Source organism: Mesoplodon bidens (assembly GCF_964165515.1).
Source record: "Mesoplodon bidens genome assembly, chromosome: 3".
NCBI lineage: Eukaryota > Metazoa > Chordata > Mammalia > Artiodactyla > Ziphiidae > Mesoplodon > Mesoplodon bidens.
Window position 1 is genome coordinate 29,223,503 of NC_138178.1, and position 23,232 is coordinate 29,246,734.

At 46.6% G+C, this 23,232-nt stretch overlaps 1 protein-coding gene across 2 annotated transcripts in view; it reads left to right on the forward strand.

Moving 5' to 3' along the window:
- Positions 1–20,108, forward strand: part of LARP4B (La ribonucleoprotein 4B) — an 85,468-nt gene extending 65,360 nt beyond the window's left edge. For both annotated transcript variants that reach the window (XM_081227020.1, XM_081227019.1), the window contains exons 8-18: positions 995–1,098; positions 2,495–2,605; positions 3,801–3,854; positions 3,937–4,146; positions 8,026–8,132; positions 8,686–8,937; positions 10,319–10,364; positions 12,920–13,096; positions 15,195–15,313; positions 15,417–15,525; positions 16,615–20,108. In XM_081227020.1, the coding sequence (XP_081083146.1) occupies positions 995–1,098; positions 2,495–2,605; positions 3,801–3,854; positions 3,937–4,146; positions 8,026–8,132; positions 8,686–8,937; positions 10,319–10,364; positions 12,920–13,096; positions 15,195–15,313; positions 15,417–15,525; positions 16,615–16,887 (1,562 nt within the window). In that variant the 3' untranslated portion in view covers positions 16,888–20,108. The remainder of the gene's footprint in view (positions 1–994; positions 1,099–2,494; positions 2,606–3,800; positions 3,855–3,936; positions 4,147–8,025; positions 8,133–8,685; positions 8,938–10,318; positions 10,365–12,919; positions 13,097–15,194; positions 15,314–15,416; positions 15,526–16,614) is intronic.
- The last annotated feature ends 3,124 nt before the right edge of the window (positions 20,109–23,232 follow it).

A 23,232-nucleotide genomic window follows, 5' to 3' on the forward strand; every position in this document is an offset into this window, starting at 1 on the left:
GGTAGGATTCTCCAGAAACCACATGGGCCTTGAGTTTTCTTTTCTCATGGATCCTACTTCCCAAAAGTTAGCTTTGGTACTAAGGGATGTTTCCATTTCTGATGTTGGTAATATATGTCTTCGTGGTGGTACACAGCTCTGAGCCCTGATTTTGATCCTGGTGTGCTATGACCTGAGTCTGCATGTGATAGAATTTCATAGAGTGACACCAAAAAACAAAACCTAACGAAAGGAGATAAGGCAAAAGCTGGTGAAACCTGAGTTGGGCCTGTCCCCGTGCTGGCAGTGTTGACCCTTGTTTCGATGGTGGATTGTGGTCATGTAAGATCTATCGTTAGGGAAGGGTGCTTGACAACTTCTGTGAGTTCAAAATTAAGTCGTAAGGAGACAGGAAAGTGTCTTGTTTTGGGGACTTGTAGAAAGAGAAAGTCTCTAGCCCTGCATTGTGACCAACTTGGAGTTGTTTGAGCTGTGGAGAACCTGTGTCATAGCGTTACCTCTGTTACAGCTCCCACAGGGCTCCCCAGAGCCCCTAATTGTAATGTGCAAGATTGGTCTAAAACCTTTTGATAGCTTGTGTTAAGCTATCAAGACTTTTGATAGTTTTCCCATTGTATACGGCTTTCTTTAATGCGTCTGGCGATGTAGTCTAACACGTCCCGCTAGAGTATCTACGTTAGGTCACGATGTAGTGCAAATGGTTGATTTGTTTTTTTTTTTTTTTTTTTTTTTTTTTTTTTTTTTTTTTGTGGTACGCGGGCCTCTCACTGTTGTGGCCTCTCCCATTGAGGAGCACAGGCTCCGGACGTGCAGGCTCAGCGGCCATGGCTCACGGGCTCAGCCGCTCCGCGGCATGTGGGATCCTCCCAGACCGGGGCACGAACCCATGTCCCCTGCATCGGCAGGCGGACTCTCAACCACTGCGCCACCAGGGAAGCCCCCTGGTTGATTTGTTTTAATATTTGTGTATCATCCATTTCTCTTCTCTTTACAGCTTTACCTTTAGTCCAAGTGGATGAGAAGGGAGAAAAAGTAAGGCCAAATCAGAATCGTTGCATAGTAATATTACGTGAAATACCTGAATCCACCCCTGTAGAAGTAAGTCATTTCTCCTCTGAAGGAAATTTGGACTTCTTTGGGTGGGTTTTTTGTTTGTTTCTGTGGTTTTTGGAAGATGTATTTTAAAGCAAAAATACGTACAGTAACACTTTTTTCCCAAGATTTACACACTCTCATAGTTACAGTGTGATTCACTTGTAAGAGTGCTTCTCAAACTTTTTGGTCTCAGGACTCCATTACACATTTCATGCTGAAAAAAGTAGTGAGAGTTTATGGTAACTTCAGTATTTAAAAGTTAGAAAGAGAAAAGGTTTAAATATTTATTCATTTTAAAATAAGAATAGTAAACCAACAAGTTGAGACAGAGAACATATTTTTATGTTAAATCACTTTCCAAAACAAATTTTCATGATGAGAAGGATGCAGGGAACACCAGTGTGGCCTGTGCTTGATTTGAGCCGACGTGCCAGTATCGGTGCATTTCTGGGTTTAATTTGACTGGTTGATCTTTTCATTATAAGTCATATTTTTCTGTTTCTTTGTGCGCCTGGCAAATTTTGAATGAATGCCAGGCATTTTGGATTTTATTTTATTGGGTACGGAGTGTTTTTGTACTCCTTTCTGTACATGTTCTTAAGCTCTGTTTTGAAGCTCAGTTAAGTGACTTGGAACTGGTGGAAGCAGACTGGCCTCCCCCTGGGGCAGTGCTTCCTGAGAGCTCCACCTGATGTCCTGTGTTAGGATTGTTTTACACTCAGGCTGGTGGAGACACTCCCTGATCCCGGAGAGCTCTAGGGGAAACCTCTCATCACTTCAGGTTGCTGTTTCCTGAACACAGAGCCCTGGGGGGAACCCCTGAGCTCTGCAGCTTTGGGCTGGGCCTGTGCCCACCCTCCTGGCACCACAGCCTGGAAGCCCCATATGTGAGTCAGGCACTCGTGGACCCGTCTGTACCTGTCCCTCTCAGGGATTGCTGTCCTGCATGGCCCGAGGTCCACTGTCTGAAAAATGCTATTTCATATATTTTGTCTTTTGTTTGTAATTATTTCATGTGGGAGGGTAAATGTAGTCCATCTTGGCTGGAAGCAAAAGGCCAGCAAATTTTTAGATTTCTTAAATTACCTTTCTCTGCCTCCAAATTGTATAGTTATTAGCTACTGGTAAAATAAAATATTTTCCTATTAATTTAGTTTCTGGTCTCTTAGGAGTCAGGAAAGCTGTCAGTGGGTTGTGAATTTTATTTCCTGTGACAGTGGGATCCTAATTCTGGAAGCCACACTGGACTCCTCAGCCACCTTGAGAGAGGGCCCTGGACTTCGGTGTGCTGGGGTTGTCTTCTGGGCATCTGTCCTTAAGAGTGGGCACCGTGTTTCTTTGGTGAGGACAAACAGTGGCATAGTTGAGAATTAATTTCTAACCTCTCTGTTTCCTGTAGGAAGTAGAAGCACTATTTAAAGGAGATAACTTACCGAGATTTATTAACTGTGAATTTGCCTATAATGATAATTGGTTTATTACATTTGAAACAGAAGCAGATGCACAACAGGTAAGCTCTTTCTCCCCCTACCCCCCACCCTGTTCTGCCACAAAGGACAGAGGTTACCAGTACTTAGCAGTCAGTACATAGTGGGACTAAACGTGGGCACGGAGATTACGATCACATGTGGTGTTGAGTGTGAACATAAGGTGCAGGGAAATCAGGTTGAAGAAACCTAAATAGGTGTGTGTGTAGACAGTTTTGTAGCGATGTGAAAAGCACAGACGTTATTTTCTAAGGACATGTAAGACAGGCAGCCTAGGAAAACTGGTTCTTTTCTTACCTCTGTACAGATAAAGGTTTTAATATTTGGAAAAGTGTTTGGGAAAATTGAACCTAACTCTAACTTTCCCTGGGCAACCTTGTATTACAAGGTGCTTGAAAAGGCATTGAGAAGCTCTGTGAGAGGCTTGGAGTTCAGACGGCTCCCTGCCCTTGAAGGAAGCATCATATTCAGGGGAAACTCTAGCCTGCGTAAAGGAATGGTAGTAGAGTATGAGGCGTTAACACGGTGAGGCTGCTGTGGGTTCAGAAGAGAGAAGCAAGAATCTGAAAGATGGGTCTTAACTGGGTGGAAGGGAAAGAAGGACTAGGAGGAGCAAGGTGATGGGAGGTGAGAAAAGGCAGGTCTGTGGGGCAGGTGCAAGCCCCCCTTACCTGCGTGGGGAATATGGCCTGAGGCTGAGTCACATGGGTCAGAGCCTTTGGTGTTATGTAGGAGAATTTGGAGCAGAATCAGGAGCTTCACAAATAATGACTTTTGAATATTGCGATCCTAATCCTTTCATTTCCTAAACTGTAATTCCAAGTTCATATTGGGGTTATTACTAGGACCTTGGTATCTGTTGTTTTCCCAGGTAAGGATTCTTAGCCTATGATCTGTGGGATGCTTTTATGGTTTCTATTAACACTTATAAAATTGTATACAAATACTGTTCATGAGAATTTTTTTCCTTTTTTTCTTTTTTATTGATGTATAGTCAATTGACAATATTACATTAATGAGAATTTTGGATAGGGGCTCCATAGCTCTTATCAGGATCTTTTAAGGAATCTGTGACCCAAAAAGGTTAAGAATCACTGTGCTAGGTCCTGTCCACCATATTTTAACTATATAATTGCTTATTTGAGGTGCTGAATTAATTATAGGTTCATCTTATTTATAAAATCAACACAATGGTGTTATGAATGATTTTGTCTTCAGGCTTACAAATATCTGCGGGAAGAAGTCAAAACTTTTCAAGGAAAACCAATTAAGGTAAGCAAGACCATTGGTTATACTTTATCTGCAAACCAGTGTCCTTAAGTGTTCTAACAGAAACTTACATGTTTTCAAACAGGCACGGATAAAAGCGAAGGCAATAGCTATAAACACATTTTTGCCAAAGAATGGCTTTAGACCTCTGGACATGAGCCTCTACACACAGCAGCGCTACACCGCATCGTTTTACTTACCTCCAGTCTACAGCCCCCAGCAGCAGTTTCCTCTCTACAGCCTGATCGCCCCCCAGACATGGTCAGCGACACATAGCTATCTTGATCCGCCCTTGGTGAGTCCTGGCTTCACTGGAAGCTTCTATGGCAGACAACCCTGTGGCAGACACTGGGTGCTTTGGAGAATAAGATCTTCCTCTAACGGGAAACCAATACGGATGCCGTTTGCTGTAGTAAAACAGGCCTTCAAGTTCTCTGGTGGATTTTCAGTTTAATTGGGAGATAAATATGGAACTGTGTAAATTTTAAAAAACCTTTCCAATAATGAGATCCCGATCCTTTGCCTGGTTTGCCTCCCCTCCTGTCTAGCAGTTCCTTTCGTAAGCTGTGTAATCCCTAGAAAAACACAAAATGTGATTACGAGTTGTAGGCTAGCGGGGTCCTTCTGAGCACAGAGGGGAATCCAATGGGACATGGTTTGAAGGAGAAAAGGGTGTTTAATAGGCTTGTAACAATCCAGGACAAGTGGAAGGCATATAGACAGGCCTCGTTTTATTGCGCTTTGCAGATACTCTGTTTTTTTGGTTTTCTTTCTTTTCTTTTTTTTTTTTTTTTTTTACAAATTGCAGGTTATGGCAACCCCGTATTGAGCAAGTCTTTTGGTGCCATTTTTCCAACAGCATTTGCTTACTTTGTGTCTCTGTGTCACATTTGGTAATTCTCACAGTATTTCAAACTTTTTCATTATTATTATATTTGTCATGGTAATCTGTGATCAGTGATCTTAGACTCACTGAAGGCTCAGAGGATGATTAGCAGTTTTTAGCAATAAAGTATTTTTTCATTAATGTGTGTACATTGTTTTTTTAAGGTATAATACTTTTGTACATGATAGGATAGTGTAAACATAATTTTCATGCTCACTGGGAAACCAAAAAATTTGTGTGACTTGCTTTATTGCAACATTTGCTTTGTTGCTGGAACTGAACCCACGGTATCTCTGAGGTCTGCCTGTACTGTCTTATAAGCTTTATTTCTCACACCAGCCCTACAGCTGGCTGGAGTGATTAATTTTTACAGATTTTGGCCTGTTTAAGGCCTGTGGTTAGACTCAATAGATGTGTAATGGATCCATCACTTTTCTCCAGCTGTGCTGCTGTAGATGTTAGCGTGATTGGCGGGCCATGTCTGGCAGTTGCAGGAGTCTGATGGAGCGGGATGTGAGAATCAGGGCTGCTCTGCGAAGGGCGGGCCATGGGGAAGGTTGTGGTCAAAGAGCAGGAACTGAGTAACCCTGAAGGTATGGCTGTGGCCAAGTCAGGGGGAGTCGGGACCACTGATGGTGAGAGGGCAGGCATTGGGGAGGGAGCATTGGTGCACCTGGGTACCTGGTGCCTGTTTTGCACAGAATGTCAAGATGCGTGTCCAGGAAAGACACACGTCGGACAGGCGACAGTTGTGTGAATCTCTGAGTATTTCTGAGCTAAAGCAGAGGCTGAAGCAGGGACTGGGAGGGGAGGTTGGTAAGGTCTGTCAGGGCCAGACCGTCCAGGCCTTGAGTGTGTCCTGAGGCATGAGGGCCGGGAGGATGGATAGGGAGGAGGGACAGCCCTCAGGAGCCCAGGGCCAGCGTGGGACGAGAGCAGTGAACACATAAGGTAGCGCTCCGTCTCTGTTGAGTGAATCCTTATGGTAAGAAAACACACTGCTGTTTTGAAATCCTCACTGTGTTCTGTGGAAGTGTACTGAGAGCCATGTAGTTAATGTATCGTGAGCAAGGAAATCTTCAAGGGGAATAGTATCCGTCAATTCTTGGTTGAATGATTCCTCCAAAGGAGTCTCACTGCTGTGCTTGTTTTTCTAATCTCTCTTAATCGTATTTGTCCCTGTCCCAAGTGGGGGCCCTCGCTTCCTGGGCGGTAGTCTGGCCGTGCGTCTGGTTCCTTTGATCTGGCTGGGCCGCGGAGGCCCATTGTAAAACAGACTGCGTCATTTTGAGCAGAAGTGACAAGATGAGGCCTATTAATTCTCAGCAAGTTGTGTTAAATTACTGCGTTAGCAACCAATTTATTTTTAAACTCTTGAGCAAAATTACTTAAATACCAGGGTTTTATATGTAAAATTACAGGTATGAAATGATTCGTCTCAATTGTTGCTTATCATGATTTACAATCTTCAAACTCTAGTTCTGGTGTGATAGATATATTTCTGAATATATGGTAGTTCCTCAGAAGAGCTTTGGAGATCTTAACACAGTTTTTTGGAGATTTTTTCTTGTTGCTTTTTATTTTATTTTTGGCTGCGTTGGGTCTTCGTTGCTGCGCGCGGGCTTTCTCTAGTTGTGGCGAGCAGGGGCTACTCTTCATTGCTGTGTGCAGGCTTCTTATTGTGGTGGCTTCTCTTGTTACTGAGCACAGGCTCTAGGTGCATGGGCTTCAGTAGTTGCGGCTCACGGGCTTAGTTGCTCCGCAGCATGTGGGATCTTCCCGGACCAGGGATCAAACACGTGTCCCCTGCATTGGCAGGCAGATTCTTAAGCACTGCGCCACCAGGGAAGTCCCTAACACAGTTTTTTTTTAAATAAATTTATTTATTTACTTATTTATTTATTAATTTTTGGCTGCATTGGGTCTTCGTTGCTGTGCTCGGGCTTTCTCTAGTTGCGGCGAGCAGGGACTACTCTTCGTTGCAGTGCTCAGGCTTCTCATTGTGGTGGCTTCTCTTGTTGCGGAGCACAGGCTCTAGACGTGCGAGCTTCAGTAATTGCGGCACACAGGCTCAGTGGTTGTGGCTCATGGGCTCTAGAGCACAGACTCAGTAGTTGTGGTGCACGGGCTTAGTTGCTCCATGGCATGTGAGATCTTCCTGGACCAGGGCTCAAACCTTTGTCCCCTGCATTGGCAGGTGGATTCTTAACCACTGCACCACCAGGGAAGTCCCCTAACACAGTTTTAGCTGCATCTTTCTCCCTCAGCATTTCCCTTTTATTGCTTTCATTTTCTTTTTCAAAATTTGGAATGATTTGTTTTGGTCCTAAGCTGGTTTTAATCATCCTATTACAGCTTTTGGTTAGCTCTAGTTAAGAGGAATTGCCGGCTTTTTGTCTTTTCCTTTTCCTTTTCCCCAAACAAGGAGTGGCCTATTCGTATCTCTCAATTTAGTGAAAATGTAAGGTGGGAACTGGGTGGCACCAAGGAGTTAAATGCCTTTGAATCCATCAGGGAATGTTGTTTATACAGAAATTGTTTGAAACCACATGTTCAGAATCCAGAAAATAGGAGTGTTCACTCTTTTCATGATTTTTAAAAAAGAACTATTTCAACACTAAGTTCTATCTTATTTTTGTTTTGACTAGATTTTTTAGTAGTTGGTTGATAATTTAGAATTCTGTACTTAATATTTTTAATGTTTTAAGATTATATTTAGGATTGTATCTTTTAAGGGCACTGTGATCCTCTTTAATTTTCTTCTGACATATGTATATGTTTATGAAGTATATCGCCATAAATTGTGACTTGGGACATAATTGTTAATGAACTGAAAATATCGTGATACTCAGCAAGACTTGCATGCAGGTGAGGCTAAAAGGGCACTCTCCAAGGCTGTGATTGTGAAATAGATCCCTAAATACCCACAAGATTGAGAGCTTTGATGGCTTTTATTAAAGTCATCAGGAATGAAGAGTTGCTGACTTGATGTCAGCACACCGGGGGTGTCAGTCTGGGCACCGGGACGAGAGTGTGGGATCGCATGTTCAGCCTGTGCTCAGCACCGGGCAGGGCGGGGCAGGGGCAGACGCTTCCCTCCACGTGTGTGAGGCGGCTTCCTCGTGGGGCTGTTGTGAGGTCTCGGCCCCAGCCTGGATCAAGGAGTCTTGGCCGTTAGCAGTAGTCCTACCCACTGCTCTTCTCCACGGCGAGCACTCCAAGTAGGACATGGAACGTCAGCGACCAGTGTTAACCAACCTGAAGTCTGTTTGTTTTTAATGAATCTAGGTAACGCCATTTCCAAATACTGGATTTATAAATGGGTTCACGTCTCCAACCTTCAAACCTGCAGCATCTCCTCTGACTTCACTCAGACAATACCCTCCAAGGAGCAGGCAAGTCTGTGAGGGGTTGAAAGGCTGCTGTTTCCCCAGGGTTTGTAACAAGAGGTCGCTGCCACATTGTATACTTTCAAAGCAAAGCAAAAGCAAATGTGTTAAACTTCCGTCATTCTCACCATTTGGGTGAGTCACACTAAGTGAAGAGGCTGTTCTGTGCTGGCTAATGGTAGATTTGACCACCAGTAATGTCCACCAGGAGTAAAACAACTCAAAGCGTGGAATTCCATTCTGTGAGCATTAAACCCTGAAATGCGCGCTGCAAAGCCTACGTAGAGGGTAGACTCGTGAGACAAAGGCTTCTGGGACAGCTTGCATCTGCATGCGCCTGCTTTTAATTTGGACCTGGGCTACAGCCAAGCAGAACGTCCATACTGCATTTAGATTTGCATTATCAGACATATTATGAGCTAACTATTCTAAGTAACATTTTTAATACTTTTCCTAAAAAGAAAGCAAATTTTAGCTTAGCCATTTCTGTATTAGCACGCTCTTTTCATAATGCCATGATCATTTTAGAACTGAGCATATACAAACATTTTATTTACAGGAATCCTAGTAAATCTCATCTGCGCCATGCCATTCCCAGTGCAGAGAGAGGGCCCGGGCTGTTAGAAAGTCCTTCGATATTTAACTTCACTGCGGACCGGTTGATGAACGGTGTGCGGAGCCCACAAACGAGGCAGACGGGTCAGCCTCGAGCTCGGCTACAGAACCCTCCAGTCTATGCCAAGAGAGACGCGGGGCCCGGGCGGGTGGAACAGAGCAGCCTCGAGTCCTCTCCGGGCTTAGGTAGAGGAAGGTGAGTGTTCACAGTTTCATTTGGACAGGTACTGTGTACTTAGAAACTATTCGTAGTGTCAGATTCCATTAATTCAGATGTGTTTTATAATCATTATTTTCAAGTCCATCACAGAAAATCAAATGGAAGGCTGTAACCATCCAAGGTTTTATATAATTACTCAGAGGTGTTACTTTTAGAGCAGAGACTTGACCGGTTCCATCTTTGTGGTAACAGGACACTGTTCAGTGGGAACTGAGGGTGGGCCAGGCTGCCTTGGGTCACAGTCGTTACATGTGGAGAGCTGACCGGACAGCCCCCACCCCCACCCCGCCCTGGCATGTCAGGAAGGACGTACGCTCCAGCACACATCTAGCCTGGGCTCAGCCTCCATAAGCTTTTCCTGTTGTAAACCGACTTTGAAACCTGTAAGTGAAGACTACTTTTCTGAGTATTGTGTACAGAGGACATGGGACAGGGTGTGCCCCCAGGAGCTCCTTCTGGCCGGGGGCGTGTGCTCCTGGTGCGGTGGGAGCAGGAGGGACCCCCAGGCGGCTCCGTCTGCGCATTCAGGCCTTGCTGGGCCCATCAGGGGTGGAATTGGTCAAGATTATTTCTAAATTCCTTTTCAAATTACATAATACGGGCCCTTAGGGAGTCTTTGCGTTCAGCTGAAATAACAAAGGGTAAGTAAATAAAAATGAAATTATAAATGGGAATTAATGTGTGAACTGTTAGGCCACGGAAGCCCATCCGGGCAGTGAAGTGTCTTGGTGCCCTTGGGCCTGCCATGACATCCACTCAGTAGGTGGGGTTGTCGCTGCGGTTTAAGCTGCCGTGCAGGGAACGGCGCCAATGCTGGCGGGTCAGACTCTGGACGTTGGAAATGTGCCTCAGGAACTGTGGAGTGGAAGGCTGGCAGATGGGGAGAGGAAGCGCTTGGGGCTCAGAAACCCTGTGTGGTTCACTGGAGTGAGGAGGGCCGGGGGTGCAGGAGCGGACTAGGCTACTTGGGAGCTTTTCCTTTTGATGATAAATTGGATAGATTGTCATTACCATTTTTTAACAATTCACCTTTATAGCTCAGTGTCACACTTTACATATCTTGCCACTCCAGCTGAATGGATATTCAAATGTTCATATCATAACAAAAATTCTAAATGGGAAAATTCCTTCAATAAATATTTTCTTTTATTTACCTATCTAGACCTCAATTTTACTTCTTTACTATAAATTTTTTTTTGTTTTGCTTACACTTCTTAAGGTTGGGATTTTAAAATCAAAAGTCATCTATAAAAGATTACAAAGTCATGAAGACTGAATGTGTCTGCACGTACTGTGCTCAGTGAAATTATGTTTCAAGTGGGAAAAGTTAACAGTCTTCTGCTTTCCTCTCCTCTAGGAAAAACTCCTTTGGTTACCGGAAGAAACGGGAGGAGAAGTTCACAGTGAGTACATCAGGCCTGTGCCACTTTCACAAGATGTTTAAACCTAGCTTACACTAAACAAACCTGAGATTTAATTAAGATGTGAGAAGGAGCTTTTCAAAAGAGATTTTCTCATAATGTGGTGTCCGCTAGGTGATAATAGACCTTTATTTGATGCTCTAAAGAGGAGGTGGTGGTGGCTGGTTTCCTGAGGAACTGCTGGCACCTGCATGTCCTGTGCGGCACATAGGTGCACCCAGGAGTGCATCATGCACATATGTGGTCTGTTTACACTTGTCCAGGTGAGTGCTTTCTGTGTGGGTGACCAGGTAGTGTACTTTGAAATCACCGGAATCACGAGTTTGGACAAGCAGAATAAACTTCTCTCACGTAGGAATTTGCTCATCAGTATTTTTCATTCAAAATATTTTACTCCGTATCCACTGTGTAGAAAGCATTGTTGCTTTTTGCTGCATGTAACTTACGGTCAGGACAAACCCAGAATAAGTGATGGGTTTATGTGAGTGGTAAGTACAGGAGACGTGGTTGTGTCTGCTTAGGGTGATTGACCAGCTCCCCCTCTGGGTGGTGCTCTGCAGGGCTCTGATGAGGGGAGAGCGCGGGCAGTGTGCATGTAGACGTGGGCTCTCGTAGAGCTCCACATCCGGGGCCTGGAAAAGGCCTTGAGACAGTTTTTGGTCTGGACCCCAAGCCATTGAGTGTGTACATTCTCATTACTGTATTTGCCTAGAACTTAGAAAGTGCATATTGGTAGTAAATGAACACCCTAATTTTACCATGTTGGTCAGTTCAGTCTAGTTTTTGGTGACCCTATGGTAAGGCAGTTTATATCAGTTGGTTCCAGTTGGAATGCATGAATTCCTGTTACATTTGGACTAACAAGACAGGCATCTGACTATCTCTTCAGGTACTAGTTACCCTACAGGAAATCATTGCCCCTGGTCACTGCATTACCTGCAAAGGTGAAATGTTTTCCTATTGCCATTTCCGTTTCATTCTGTTTTGTATTCCTGATCTGCATGTTCATACCTGGAACCACTCAGATGCCCATGCACGTGGTGCAGATGTGTGTACTCGACAGTGAGCCCATTGCTGCACTGGGTGTTCTGAACACCTGAGAAGCTTGGGGGCAGGTCGCAGATGTGTGAGCAGGTGGCCTGGCCACACCCTTGGGACCAGGGGTTGGCATTCATGCCTTACCTTAAGCCATTCAGACCCTAAAAACGTTAAACATTGCCTCTTTTCTTCCTGAAAGTTGACACTTAGTCAATTTTTTGTCAGGTCTTTCTTCCTAGAAATGCTCATCTTCTGAAAAGCTGGGTTCACCTCAGAAACATGCAGATGTTTAAAATAAAGCCTCTAAAAATTGCTTTGAGATGAGCATAACCTAGAGCATGCTGAACTACAGGGCACACTGCAGCCACACGGTTACCTGTGCAGCCTGGTTCAGAGGGTACACACGCGAGCAAGGTAGGCAGCCCTCAGACACCTACGCCAAGGAGAAGACATGCAGCAGGAGGCCCAAAGGAGAGGTGGGCTGTGCTCAGCATGGATCCGATTTCATCCTTAACCTGCTCTCACTTGAGCTGTAACAGATCTTCTCTAGATTTTACTTCTGTAGAGATAATCTTCCAGTTGGTATAAGTTTCTGGGAAATCTTGGCCTTTCAAGTTAAGTGAGCCCCATGAGAGCATTGCTTCCAGTCCAAGTAGCCCACCATTCAATTAAAAATGCCTGTGTTCTACCTAATACAAACTCATTTCCCCTTTCTGTTCCTTGTCTGTTTCAACCAAGGAACTGGATGTTACAGAATGGCTCCTAGCAGGTTGACTAAGAGTGTTTCAACAAAAGTATATCACTGCCTTTCTCTTTGGCTTATAAGTTTTACTTGGGTATTATTTTGCTGAGTTTACTTACTTTCTTGAAGTCAGGGAATGTGATAAGAGTCTCATATTAAATACCATGCTTTTACATACTGATCTAAAAATATAAGGAGTTTCAGTTAAGTTAATTTTCAGATAACTGAAGCCCCCTCCCTTTTTTGTTAAACTGTTTTTTTAATGGAAATCTGTGAAATTTTTTACGTAAGTTGAACAGAGTTGAGAGAGTGGCTTTTGTTTTCTTTTACTTTCTCCTTTATGACTTAGATCACAGACTCTGCTGCGATAACACAAAACTTGTCTGGAGGTGAATAAGTTTAATGTCGAGACTTGGGCTCTTGTGCATCTATCACTTTGCTGTGTCCCACTGGTCTCTGTCGGCTGCCGGGGGTCTGGGTGTCGTACACACGCAGCTCTTATCGGCGTGTTTGACCGTGGCCGGGAGCAGCCCTGAGGTTTCGTCTTTTCAGCTCTGCTCTCATGGTCGAAGTTGCCTGACAGATGACCTTTGATAGGTGACCAAGTCGGCGGGGTTGGATTGGCCATCCGTTTCTCCAGACAGGTGTGGACCTTCGAAGACTAGGGAGCGAGTGTTTGCGTCGCTCACCTGCGGTATTTCTGAGCCCCTCCTACCCAGCCACCCCAGGGCGACTCCACGGTGTTCTTCTCTTTCAGAGGAGTCAGACTCAGTCTCCAACACCACCCAGGCCGCCCTCCCCGAGCTTTGAATTAGGCCTCTCCAGCTTCCCCCCACTGCCTGGGGCGGCAGGGCATTTGAAGACGGAGGACTTGTTTGAGAACAGGCTTGAGAACAGGCTGTCTGGCTTGCTCACAGGATCGTCCAAAGAAAGGGTAAGCTCTCCCAAGCCTGATGCTCACTCATCGCTGGCGTCCTGCTCTTTACATGTGTGCTTTTTTCACATGCGGAAGAGGTTTATGAGGATAAGTGATTGCAGAGGCCACACAGGTTTTGAGCAGTAGGGTCAGAGGTGGAGCCCTGCACTGGTGTACTGTACAGACACTCACTCACCCAGAAACTCAGGTTGTATTTTTATTCTTGCTATTCACGACCTGCAGAATAAAAAAGAAAAATCTGAATTATACCAGAAGTAACATGTTTTTAATAATCTACATGAATAACCAGAAGCCCAGAGCAACTTTACTATAATATGGGTGGCTGTCGGCGAGCTCTGTGGTGTTCATGCCTCTGCAGTGATTACATCCTGGGAATCAGCGAGTGCTGCAAGAGCCCAGGGGCTCCCTGTGGCCCTGCGGCAGTTGACAAGCAGACCAGGGCAGAGGTGACCAGAATGCCTCATCCAGTGCCTGCTGAGTTCTCAGCCTGGCGCTCCACCACGGCCACCCACCGTGTCTTTCTCCAGTGGGAACCCACCCACCAGCACCCCGCCTACTGCCCGAAGACCTAAGGAGTCAGAACCCCTGGCCTCTGGGTTGGGGAAGGCACTGGCCTGCAGACCGTGTCCAGACCATCTACACCTGCAGAGCCCCCACAGAGCCCCTCAGTACCAGGCGGGGTTACGGTGGGATTTATAAAGCCAGGTCTTTAGTTGTATTCATACTAGTGTGTAGTTACTGCTCCCATTTTTAGCCTTCAAGGTTGAGAGGATTCCAAGACCCTGTATTTTGGAGAGAGAAGCACTTATTAAATGTAACGTGTCTTGTGCGTTATTATAAGTCTTAAATTCTGAGTTATCAGTGCCCCATGGAATGATGTTAGAGAAACCTTGCAGCTCAGAGATCCTGAGTCCTGGCTTCACCCTGACCTTACTCCCCTTGGGGATGGGCAGGGGAAGAGAACAAGCAGGCCTTCACCCCATTTCAAAAACAGTACTTTGTTGGGTTTTTTTTTTTTAATTTTTACTGTTTTTACATTGTGAGTTTGTGTAAATTTTATTTTGAAGAGAGAATTGCTACTTTTAAGAAGCCTGAGCCCAATTCCAGGTGGAAGAGACTGTGTCCCTGCTTCTTGGTGAAGTGCTCGGTGGCTCTGCAGGGCCCTGGGAGGCCTCAGACGGGAGGGGGGCGGTCTCAGGCATGCTCTGGACATGAGGGAGCTTTTACAAGAAGGCGGCGTTTTCCATGCCTGTGTTTCCACCAGCCTTGAGCACAAAATCGCAAGAGGTGATGGTTTTCAGGGGCCCCATGTCTCCATCACCACCACCCCCGCCCCATGGTGGGGGGCAGTGCTATTCCCTCCATCTCACTTCCTCCAGAATCTCTCACTTCTGAACTTTTTATCTGCTTTGAAAAGTGAGATTTTGAGAAAATGCTTGTTTGCAGTTAGTCTCCATTCCAGTTCTTTATTTGCTCTGCTGCCTTTTTTTTGTTGTTAATTAACAGAAGGCTACATGAGTGAGTGGTTACTGCTCATGGGGCTGGCATTCTCCAGGTGTTTGCCTTAAACAGACTAAGCCTCATCCTTCCCTGTTAAATCAGGAGAGTTAACACACTGCTTTCAGGGGCTGCTGGTGAATTCAGATGGGAACTGATGTCAGCACCTGCACCCCTCAAGGCGCTCAGGTTTATTGGGATGGAGCTGTAACCTTATTGGTTTTCCCTGTAAAAACGAGTGAGCCGTACTGGATTGTGCTGGGAACTCTACATTCACAGATCACGTGCCAGGTGGTGCTGGGCACTGGGGTGTCAGATGGGTGGAGGTTTCAGTACCTGTTCAGATGGGAAAGCAGGCTTGCAGGCAATCGTGCTCATGCACAGAGGGAGGCCTCAGATTGGTGAGACGTTTGCCAAGAGGAAGGGGAGACTGGGGGCTGCTTCCCGGCCACAGTGTGTCCAGCTGTACTCCGGGATGGCCCACCCGTGCTCCTGGGAGGACGGCGAAGCTGGTACCATCGTTGTGTGTTTAAGATCATTGAGAAAGATCTGACGGACGTGCCTCTATGCGGTGCTAAACTGTTTTTGATGGTTTCAGAGCCTGAACGCAGACGCAAGCACGAACACTCTCCCCGCGGTGCCCCCCCGAGAGCCCTCAGTGCCCTGTGCCGTGTCCGCAGCCTGCGAGCGTGCCCCCTCCCCTGCCTACCCGCCCGAGTAAGTCCACCTGCACCTGATGCCCGCGCCCCATGCTGTGCTCACTGCGGGGCTGCCCGCAGGGCCCGGATGTTCATGTGTCTGCCTGGTGGCGTCTTTCCAGGGATCCCAAGGTGGTGGAGAGGCAGAAGGAAACCCCAAGTGTGGACAGACCTCCTCCCACCCTTTGCACGACTGCGAGTAAATCGGTGCAGGTGGACGGCGCCGTCTTGGTACGTCCGGGGCAAGGGTGCAGAGGGGCTCTCTGGAGCGGTGGCCGCCTGTGTGCACACCGTGCTTTCTGTGCAGGGTACCCTGGGCATTTGCTAATGATTGTAACTAACCGATCTGGCTGTTCGTCGTCCCTGCAGCTGCGGGTCATCTTGTTCAGGGTCAGTAGAGTGAGGCTGTCACCCGAGGAGCCACAGCTTCCAGTTCCTGTCTCCCTAGGACTTAGGGTGGTCCAAGTGCGGATCAGAGGGACGCCCACCTCCCACCCCGCCCGTGCCCCGCCCGGGTCCACAGAGGCCTACCGCCAGCTCCTCTTCCTCTCTCCTCCCCTGGGCGCTCAGTCCAGCATTTTAAATTCTGATTTGCATTGTCCCCAGTTTGATCTTGGGTGGGCCTTTATCGTTTAGATTTGGGAGTTAAACCCTTATTGTCTGCTAGGTTGAATCTTGAAAGAAAACTTTTTTATAGGTTAAAATTATTTTTAAGTTACAAATGGTTGGTGGAGGTGACAGACTTCTGAATGTCCTCATCTGTCATTTAGCCTTCATGCTTCCACTTACCTGAAAACCCTACTTTTTTGTTGTTGTTACCTCTGACTCCTGCAACCACACCTCCAGCCCTCTGTAGTTTGTAGTGTTACAAATGCTTTTCAGAGACAGCTGTTGAAGGTCACCCATAAGTGACAGCCGGACCTCTTCCTGGGTCCAGGAGGCCTGCTCTGTGCCGAGGCAGATTGTCTGGGAGGGAGAGCAGATGCTGCTTCTGTGTTTTTCTAGGGTGTCTGGTGTCTGCCGCCTTTCAGGCTCGTATGTGGCTCAGAAGTGATTACAGGCCAGAGGCTGGAAAGAGTTCGGTCGGCACTTTTCATCTCCATGCCTTTTCTAGTTTTAACCATTTTTACAAGATATTTCTAGAGTATCTTGGAGGGAAAGTTGTGCTGCAGGGGAACCTCAGTTGTTGAAATGTAGGAATTCTCTATTTAAAATAATTTTGAACGTGGTTACAGTTGAAACCTTTTTTTTACCTCTACCTCAAGTGAACCATATTTTCGCATGTTGTCATATAATCCCAGAGCTGTGTCTGTTTCCCAGGAATTGCGAAAACCCAGCTACGCAGAGATTTGTCAGAGGACGAATAGAGAGCCACCGTCTTCCCCGTTGCAGCCCCAGAAAGAACAAAAGCCAAACACTGTTGGTTGTGGGAAGGAAGAAAAGAAGCTCGCCGACAGAGAGGCCTCTGCCCCCAGGTCCAGCCCAGGACCACCCAAAGACCAGAGGAGACCGCCAGGCCGCCGGCCCTCTCCCCCAGCCTCTGGGCGGCGTCTGCACAGAGAACAGAGCCCCCCACCCAGGTCCCCTCAGTGAGCGCCGAGGTCTGGGAGGGCTTCGAGGAGCTGAGGTCGCCACAACTAAGCACTGTCCTGCTCGGGATGTGAGTGAGCCGCTGGTTAGGAGCTTGCAGTGTAGATGAGGCCCACAAGGTGCCTGCAAGTTATTTTTCTTCTATGAGTCGGATTTCCCCCCTCTTGAAAAAAATCTATTTTTCAGGATTTAATTAATATAAACCTTATTTTAGGTTGGTGCTTAACTGGAGGTGATGCATAAGTCTGATTTTTTTCAGGATAGAAAATGCATTTATCCTAACAAATTGATATTTTTTATTAAGCCTCCATGTGGCTATGAATGCAAGCTATATATATATATAGTGAGTTTTTCTAAATTAAGCGGAACTATGCTACTTCATTTTTTAAAATAACTGGTTAGCAAGTGTGTACCTCTGAGATGTCCAGACTGCCGGGTGAGGCTGAGGACCGTGGAACTGAGGGCACGAGGCGATGCTGTGAGTGTATCCTGGGGAAGGGACGGGGTCCAATGGCGCCACACGCTGGCCTGGGAGTTGTCCTTTCATTCAGAAGCCTAACAAGTGGTTCTAGCATTTTTTAAGTAGAGCCCATTTTTGGTCCACTGGGCAGAGTAACCCTGCAGAGCACCGAGAGTCCTGATGTCCTGCCAGCAAGTAACCAGCTCCTCACTCCAGTCTCAAGTGGCTGTTATGTAAGATAAACTCAAAGCACATTGTGAATAGAACTTAAATGGAACATAAACTTTGTTGCCCACTGACATGTCACCACGAAATTGTACCCTGATGTTTTGCTCCCGAGAGCAGGTGGGGAGGGCATGGAGCCCGGCTCCCTCGTCTGCCCCAGTCTGCCCCACCTTACCCCTCCCGGGGTGCATTTCCGAACCTCTGCGCACGGCACACAGATCGTGGGAGAAGGTGTTTGTGGTGCCCTCTGGTGTTGGAGGATCCAAGTTCCTCTCTCTTTACCTCCAAGACAGGGTCTGTGATCCCTTCTCTAAGTGCTGCTCTCCAAGAACACGCATGCACTAAAGCTAGCAGTTGATAATAAACATAAATTATTTTGTTTTAAAATGCCTAAATTTTTTCTTTAAGTATTCTAAGCAGCAGACATTAAAATAAGAATATTTCCTGCTAAATGTAACCATACAGTTTATTCCACAAAATGTTATTTAACAAGACTAAGGTTTTTTTCTTTTTAAAAAAGAGATTATTTCCATCCAATATTTAAAGACTTGAATTTTATTTAAACTTGAAAATGACTTTGCCTTAACTTTTGTATATGACAGCTTAGAGTTCCTGAGACCGGCCTGTGTTGGCGTGAGTGGGGTCTGCTGTCACGGTGTTACTGGGTAAGCACTGTAGGAAGAGCGAGCAGTCATGTTTGTAATTTACCTGGAAGATCTTACACAGTTGATCTTTTTTCAGACTGTTGAAAAATCCTGTAAATGCAAATAGTCGATACTGTATTAAATATGTGCACTTGGGCGTGTGTGCTTTGCTTGTACAGTTGTAAATAATCAGAACATATTAAAAAGGTACCCTAAAGAGAAAAAGATGATAAAAATTGATATATTATAAATGTTGCTATTGACCTGGATGTAGATAAACTCAGTGTTGTGGTTTGAATATTATTTTAATTTGTTGAGGTTTTTTCTTTTTCTCTTATACTGGTTTGCTGAACTGATTCTGCCTCTTTGCTGCTGTGAAAGGGAGATGGAAAGTTTTACTAAAACGTTCGAATATTTTCATGCTCTTCTTAAACATATGTAAGTATGTACTAATCACAGCTAATGTTGAAAGGGTTTTTGAGGTATAATCTGGAAAGTGGAAACTGGCAGGGTCTTCAAGTGAAAGTAAAAAATAATCTACTTAAAATTACAAATAGCTAATAGGCATGATCTGCCTGCCAGAGGAAAACAAGCCCATCTCCTTCAGAGCAGCGTCTTTATTCAAATACCTAGACACGCACACAGCGCTCCTATTTGCAAATGCCTGTTAAAAGGAATTTAACAGAGGAATTTATTTCTTTGTAGTTTTGAAATTGCAGACTGAAAAAATCAGAAATAATTGACCTCTTATACCCAAACTGTTGAGTACTGTAGAAAGAGCTGGAAAGGCCAGCTCTGAGCCCCTGGGATCCCATGACATGGCGGTCTCTGCCAGAGGAGGGAGCGATGCTGTCAGCACCATCCCTGAATCCCAAACCCTGTGCAGCCCAGACACTGGTTTTTAATAGTGGCAGATCTTTTCCCTGGAGGCAGGTGTGTGGGGCCAACTGTGCGTCCGCCCTTTGTGTGACCAGGGTGGAGCTGTGCGTGCAGCTGGGATGAAGGTGACCGTGACAGCAGCCGGGCCCAGCCAGGTGGCATGGCTGGCCAGGCACGTGAGGCCTACACTCCCGCAGCCGAGTTAAGACTTCACTCTGATGTGATTTTTATAACATTCTTTTTAATTAAGCAAGGGCGATATGCCTAAGAGCTATTTAATGTCCCCCAATCTCCACCTTTCTGATATTCCTGAGGTTTTCCACTCACAGAAAAGCACAGGGGGTGCACAGCGGGAAGCTGTGGTGCCAGCCCACGGGCAGCCCCACCATGCACAGCCGGTGTCTGGCTTTGTCCGTGTAAAATGTAACTCTTTCCTCTCCCCTGGCAGTACCTCAAGGTACAGAGTCAGAGACACAGCATCACAAATGGCATTTTAACTTGGACAATTGTGTGATGATACTTGTCATTTGGAGAGATAAGAATGAGAACCCGGCCCCGTTTCACCAGACATGAATTCAAGAAGAGTCGTTGCTTTTTAAGAGTCCGTGTCATGATGTTTCTGATCAGGCCCTCTTGTAACTGCATCACTGGTTGTTACTAGTGGTGGCAAGAAACCTGTCAAGTTGCCATGTGGTCAGGGCCACCACGGTGCCGTGTGGAGGCCAGTTTGGGGCCTCACGGGCCTCAGGGGCAGGTACGGCCCGTGTCTGCATCTGCGTCCGCGGGGAGCGGCGGACAATCAGCCTGAAGGAGCGGCCACGGCACCAGCTCGCAGGAGGGCAGTGACACGGACGCCTCGCCAGGGCTTTTGTTTCTGTTCTATTTCTTTTCATTAAGACTGGAATCAAGCTTATGTGTAAACTATTGGTAATTTAAGTTTCCTTTGTGTCATTCAGTGTAAAACTGTCTAATTTGAAAAAATGTAGGTTATGAAAAATAAAGATTTAGGCACTGTTTGGGTTTTCTTTTCATTTTTTTTTTAATTAAAATTTTCTTCAAGAATGCACCTTTTTAAAAAATAGTATTTTGTTTGAACCTATCTGTGTAGTGAGAATGAAATGCGGGTTCCGTCCACCCATGTTTGGATCGTAGCCCGAGTCCTCGCAGCAGGGGCACCATGCCCGGCGGCTCAGTTGTGGGCCTCCAGGGTCGGCCCTCAAGCCAGTGTTAGTGAGGGCACAGTTTGTTAAATTTGAGGTTTACCACAGAAATAAGTATCCCTGTGTCGGGCTCTTGTTTCTTGGGTTAAATGGCCACGTCTCAGGAGACATCCCCATAAAGTCACTTGGGGTGGAGGTGGGGCCATCGTGTTCAGATCCTAAGTGAGCCTCAGAAACGGTGATGGACTTCACCCTAAATCAGGGTGACGCCAGCAGCGGTGGTTGGGCCTCCAGCATATGTTACGTGTGATGGCTGGTCTGCCAGCTGGTGACTGACCCGCGCACCCCCTCCCCTGTGTTTCTACTTGGTTATCCTTCCCTTGTTGCTGTTATCCTTCCCTTGTTGACGTGGGCTTCTTTGTCTCTGGCTGTTCATTCTTTGTTACATGTTGCACATATTTCCTCTCAATCCCTACCAGCTGTCTTAACTCTATTTAGAGTAGCTTTTATCTTACAGTTTTTAATTATGTAGTAAAATTGACCCATCTTCTTTATGGTTGAGTGTCTTGTTCTTGTTTATGAAGTCTCCCTACTCCAGAGCCATGAAGACAATCTCCCTTGATGAATACATGTGTCTTCAGCACATGTGAAATTGATTGATGTGTGTGTGTGTTGTGTGTGTAGTCTGAGGTGAGAACCCAGTTTTACTTTTTGCCATGTGGAAACTTGCCTATTGAGTAGCTCATTATTCCTCCTCTGATACGTGTGCCACTCTTGTTATTTGGTATTCCCTCCCACCTGCGCAGGCAGCTTTTTCTAGCCCCTCTAGTCTGTGCCTCTGGGCCCATTTTTCTGTGGACACCTTGGAATTCCACTCACACACCATTCTGCCTTCCTAGGAATTTCCTTCGTAGGACTCATCACAAAAATAATTCGATGTGCTCCCTGAAGGTGGGAACCAAGCCCGTCTCTATCACCCTTGTATCCCCTGGTATCAGTACACTGTCTGCAACATAGTAGAGGCTCAGTAAATATCTGTGAAGTTGAAGCTTCTACTGACTCTGTGTTCTCCATGCACAGCCCTGGCGTAGGAAATTAGGGGAGAAATGGGGTGATGTGTTGATTTGCCTTTTCCAGATAACTCTTCACAAACTCAGTAGCTTGAAATGACAAGTCATACATCGGGACTGGCAGATGTAGGCCAAGCTTGGCAGCTCTGCCAGCCCTCGACCCCTCTTGCTCCCAGGTGCGCGTCAGCCGCTCTGGGCCTGGCCAGGGACACACAGCTCGTGGCCATGTGTGTCGTCCGCGGGCCAGCCGAGGCATGTTCTCTTGTGGCTGTGGAGTGGCACAGAGCTGAACCCCGAAGGACCCCAGATGTTTGCACCTCCCCCTCCACCAAGAAGTTGCAGTCGTTGCATTCCGTTCCTTGGCACGTGCATGTTTTTTTTTACTAACGTTAAAGCCCTCTGTTTATCTAAATCACCGGGTAAAACCAGCAGTCGGAGGAGCACCCGCAGCACCGAGGCAGCCGGGCCTGACGGGCCACTAGCGCTTCCTAATCCGGGTGAAGTGCTGGGCCACTTAGATTGAGGTGTGGGGGGCTCTTCCCCTTTACATACTGTGTTCCCAGTCCACCATGGGTGGTGGGTGGGGGAGATAAGAGAAAGACAGCACTGCAGGAGGGTTTGGGGGTTTTCACAAGACTTCCCACAGTTCTCAGAGCCTGAGCGCTATGGAGCGTGGCCAGCGTGGGTGCCCAGCTCAGTGGGCCTGGTCCGTGTCTTCCATGTCGGGGCTATGCCATCTGTGGGTCCCACTGAAGCTGAGGGAAAGGATGGTTAGCAGGACCCACCAGGTTCAGGATGGTGTTATGGAGGAGGCCGTCTGGTACCGACGGGGAAGGGCTGTCATGGCGGGAGCCACGGGGCAGGGATGCAGCCATGAGCTGGATCCCCTGCGAAGCCAGGGTCCACTGTGGTCAGACAACACGCTCTGTGTGATCTGTCCATTTACGTGTTAGGGCTTGTCTGTGACCCTGGATGTGGTCACCATGGTGACTGTTCCACGGGTGCTTGAAAAGAACATGCACCGGGTGCAGAGCTTGCTTGAGTGTGTGTAATGTGGGTCCAATCCTGGGGGGCGAGGTGCCGTCAGGTCCACACCCTGGCTGACATTCTGCCTGGTTCTCTCAGTCACATCCCTAACCAAAGTAACAGATTTGTCTTCCTGTGTTTCACTCTTTCTCATTCCCCTCAGTTTTTGCTTCGTGTATTTTGAAGCTGTGTTGGGTGCCTGCACTCTTAGGATGGCTGTGTCTTCTTGGGGGTGTATCCTTTAATGTCAGTAATCTCCCTTTTGGTCCCCAGTAACTGTCTTTGCTCTCAAGTTCTCCTGTATCTGACATTAATATACCCATTCCTGCTTTTCTTTTCCTTTATGTTTGGAGAGGCACCTTTTCGCACCTTTACTTTCAACCTGCCTCTGCCGTCATATTTAGAGCGAGTCCCTTGTAAGCAGCATATAGTTGGGTCTTGTTTTTCAATCCACTCGGCCAATCTCTGCTCACTAGTGTGTGCAGACCATTTACACGTAAAGTAACTATTGACTGGCCTACGCCGGCCAGTTTGTTTATTTTCCACTTGCTCCCTCTGTTTCTTGTTCCTCTGTTTCTTTTTTCTTGCCTTCCTGGGAGTTATAATTTGCTGATTCTTAACTCCCAGATCGGGAATTATTTTAAAAGACAATTCTATGCCTGAAGATGTGTTTGCTAGAGTGGGCTCTGCAGGAGGTCAGTCTCTCCTCCAGGGAATCCTCTCCTTACAGATAACTTGGGCGAGTTATGTAGTGTTGCTAAGCCTGGATCTTTATTTTTTAGTGTGACTCTCGCAGTGCCTACCTCCTCTGGTTGTTATGAAGACACAGCGAAGATTGAAAGTGCCACCCCCTGCACCTGAACGCATGCCCTAAGCAGCCAGGG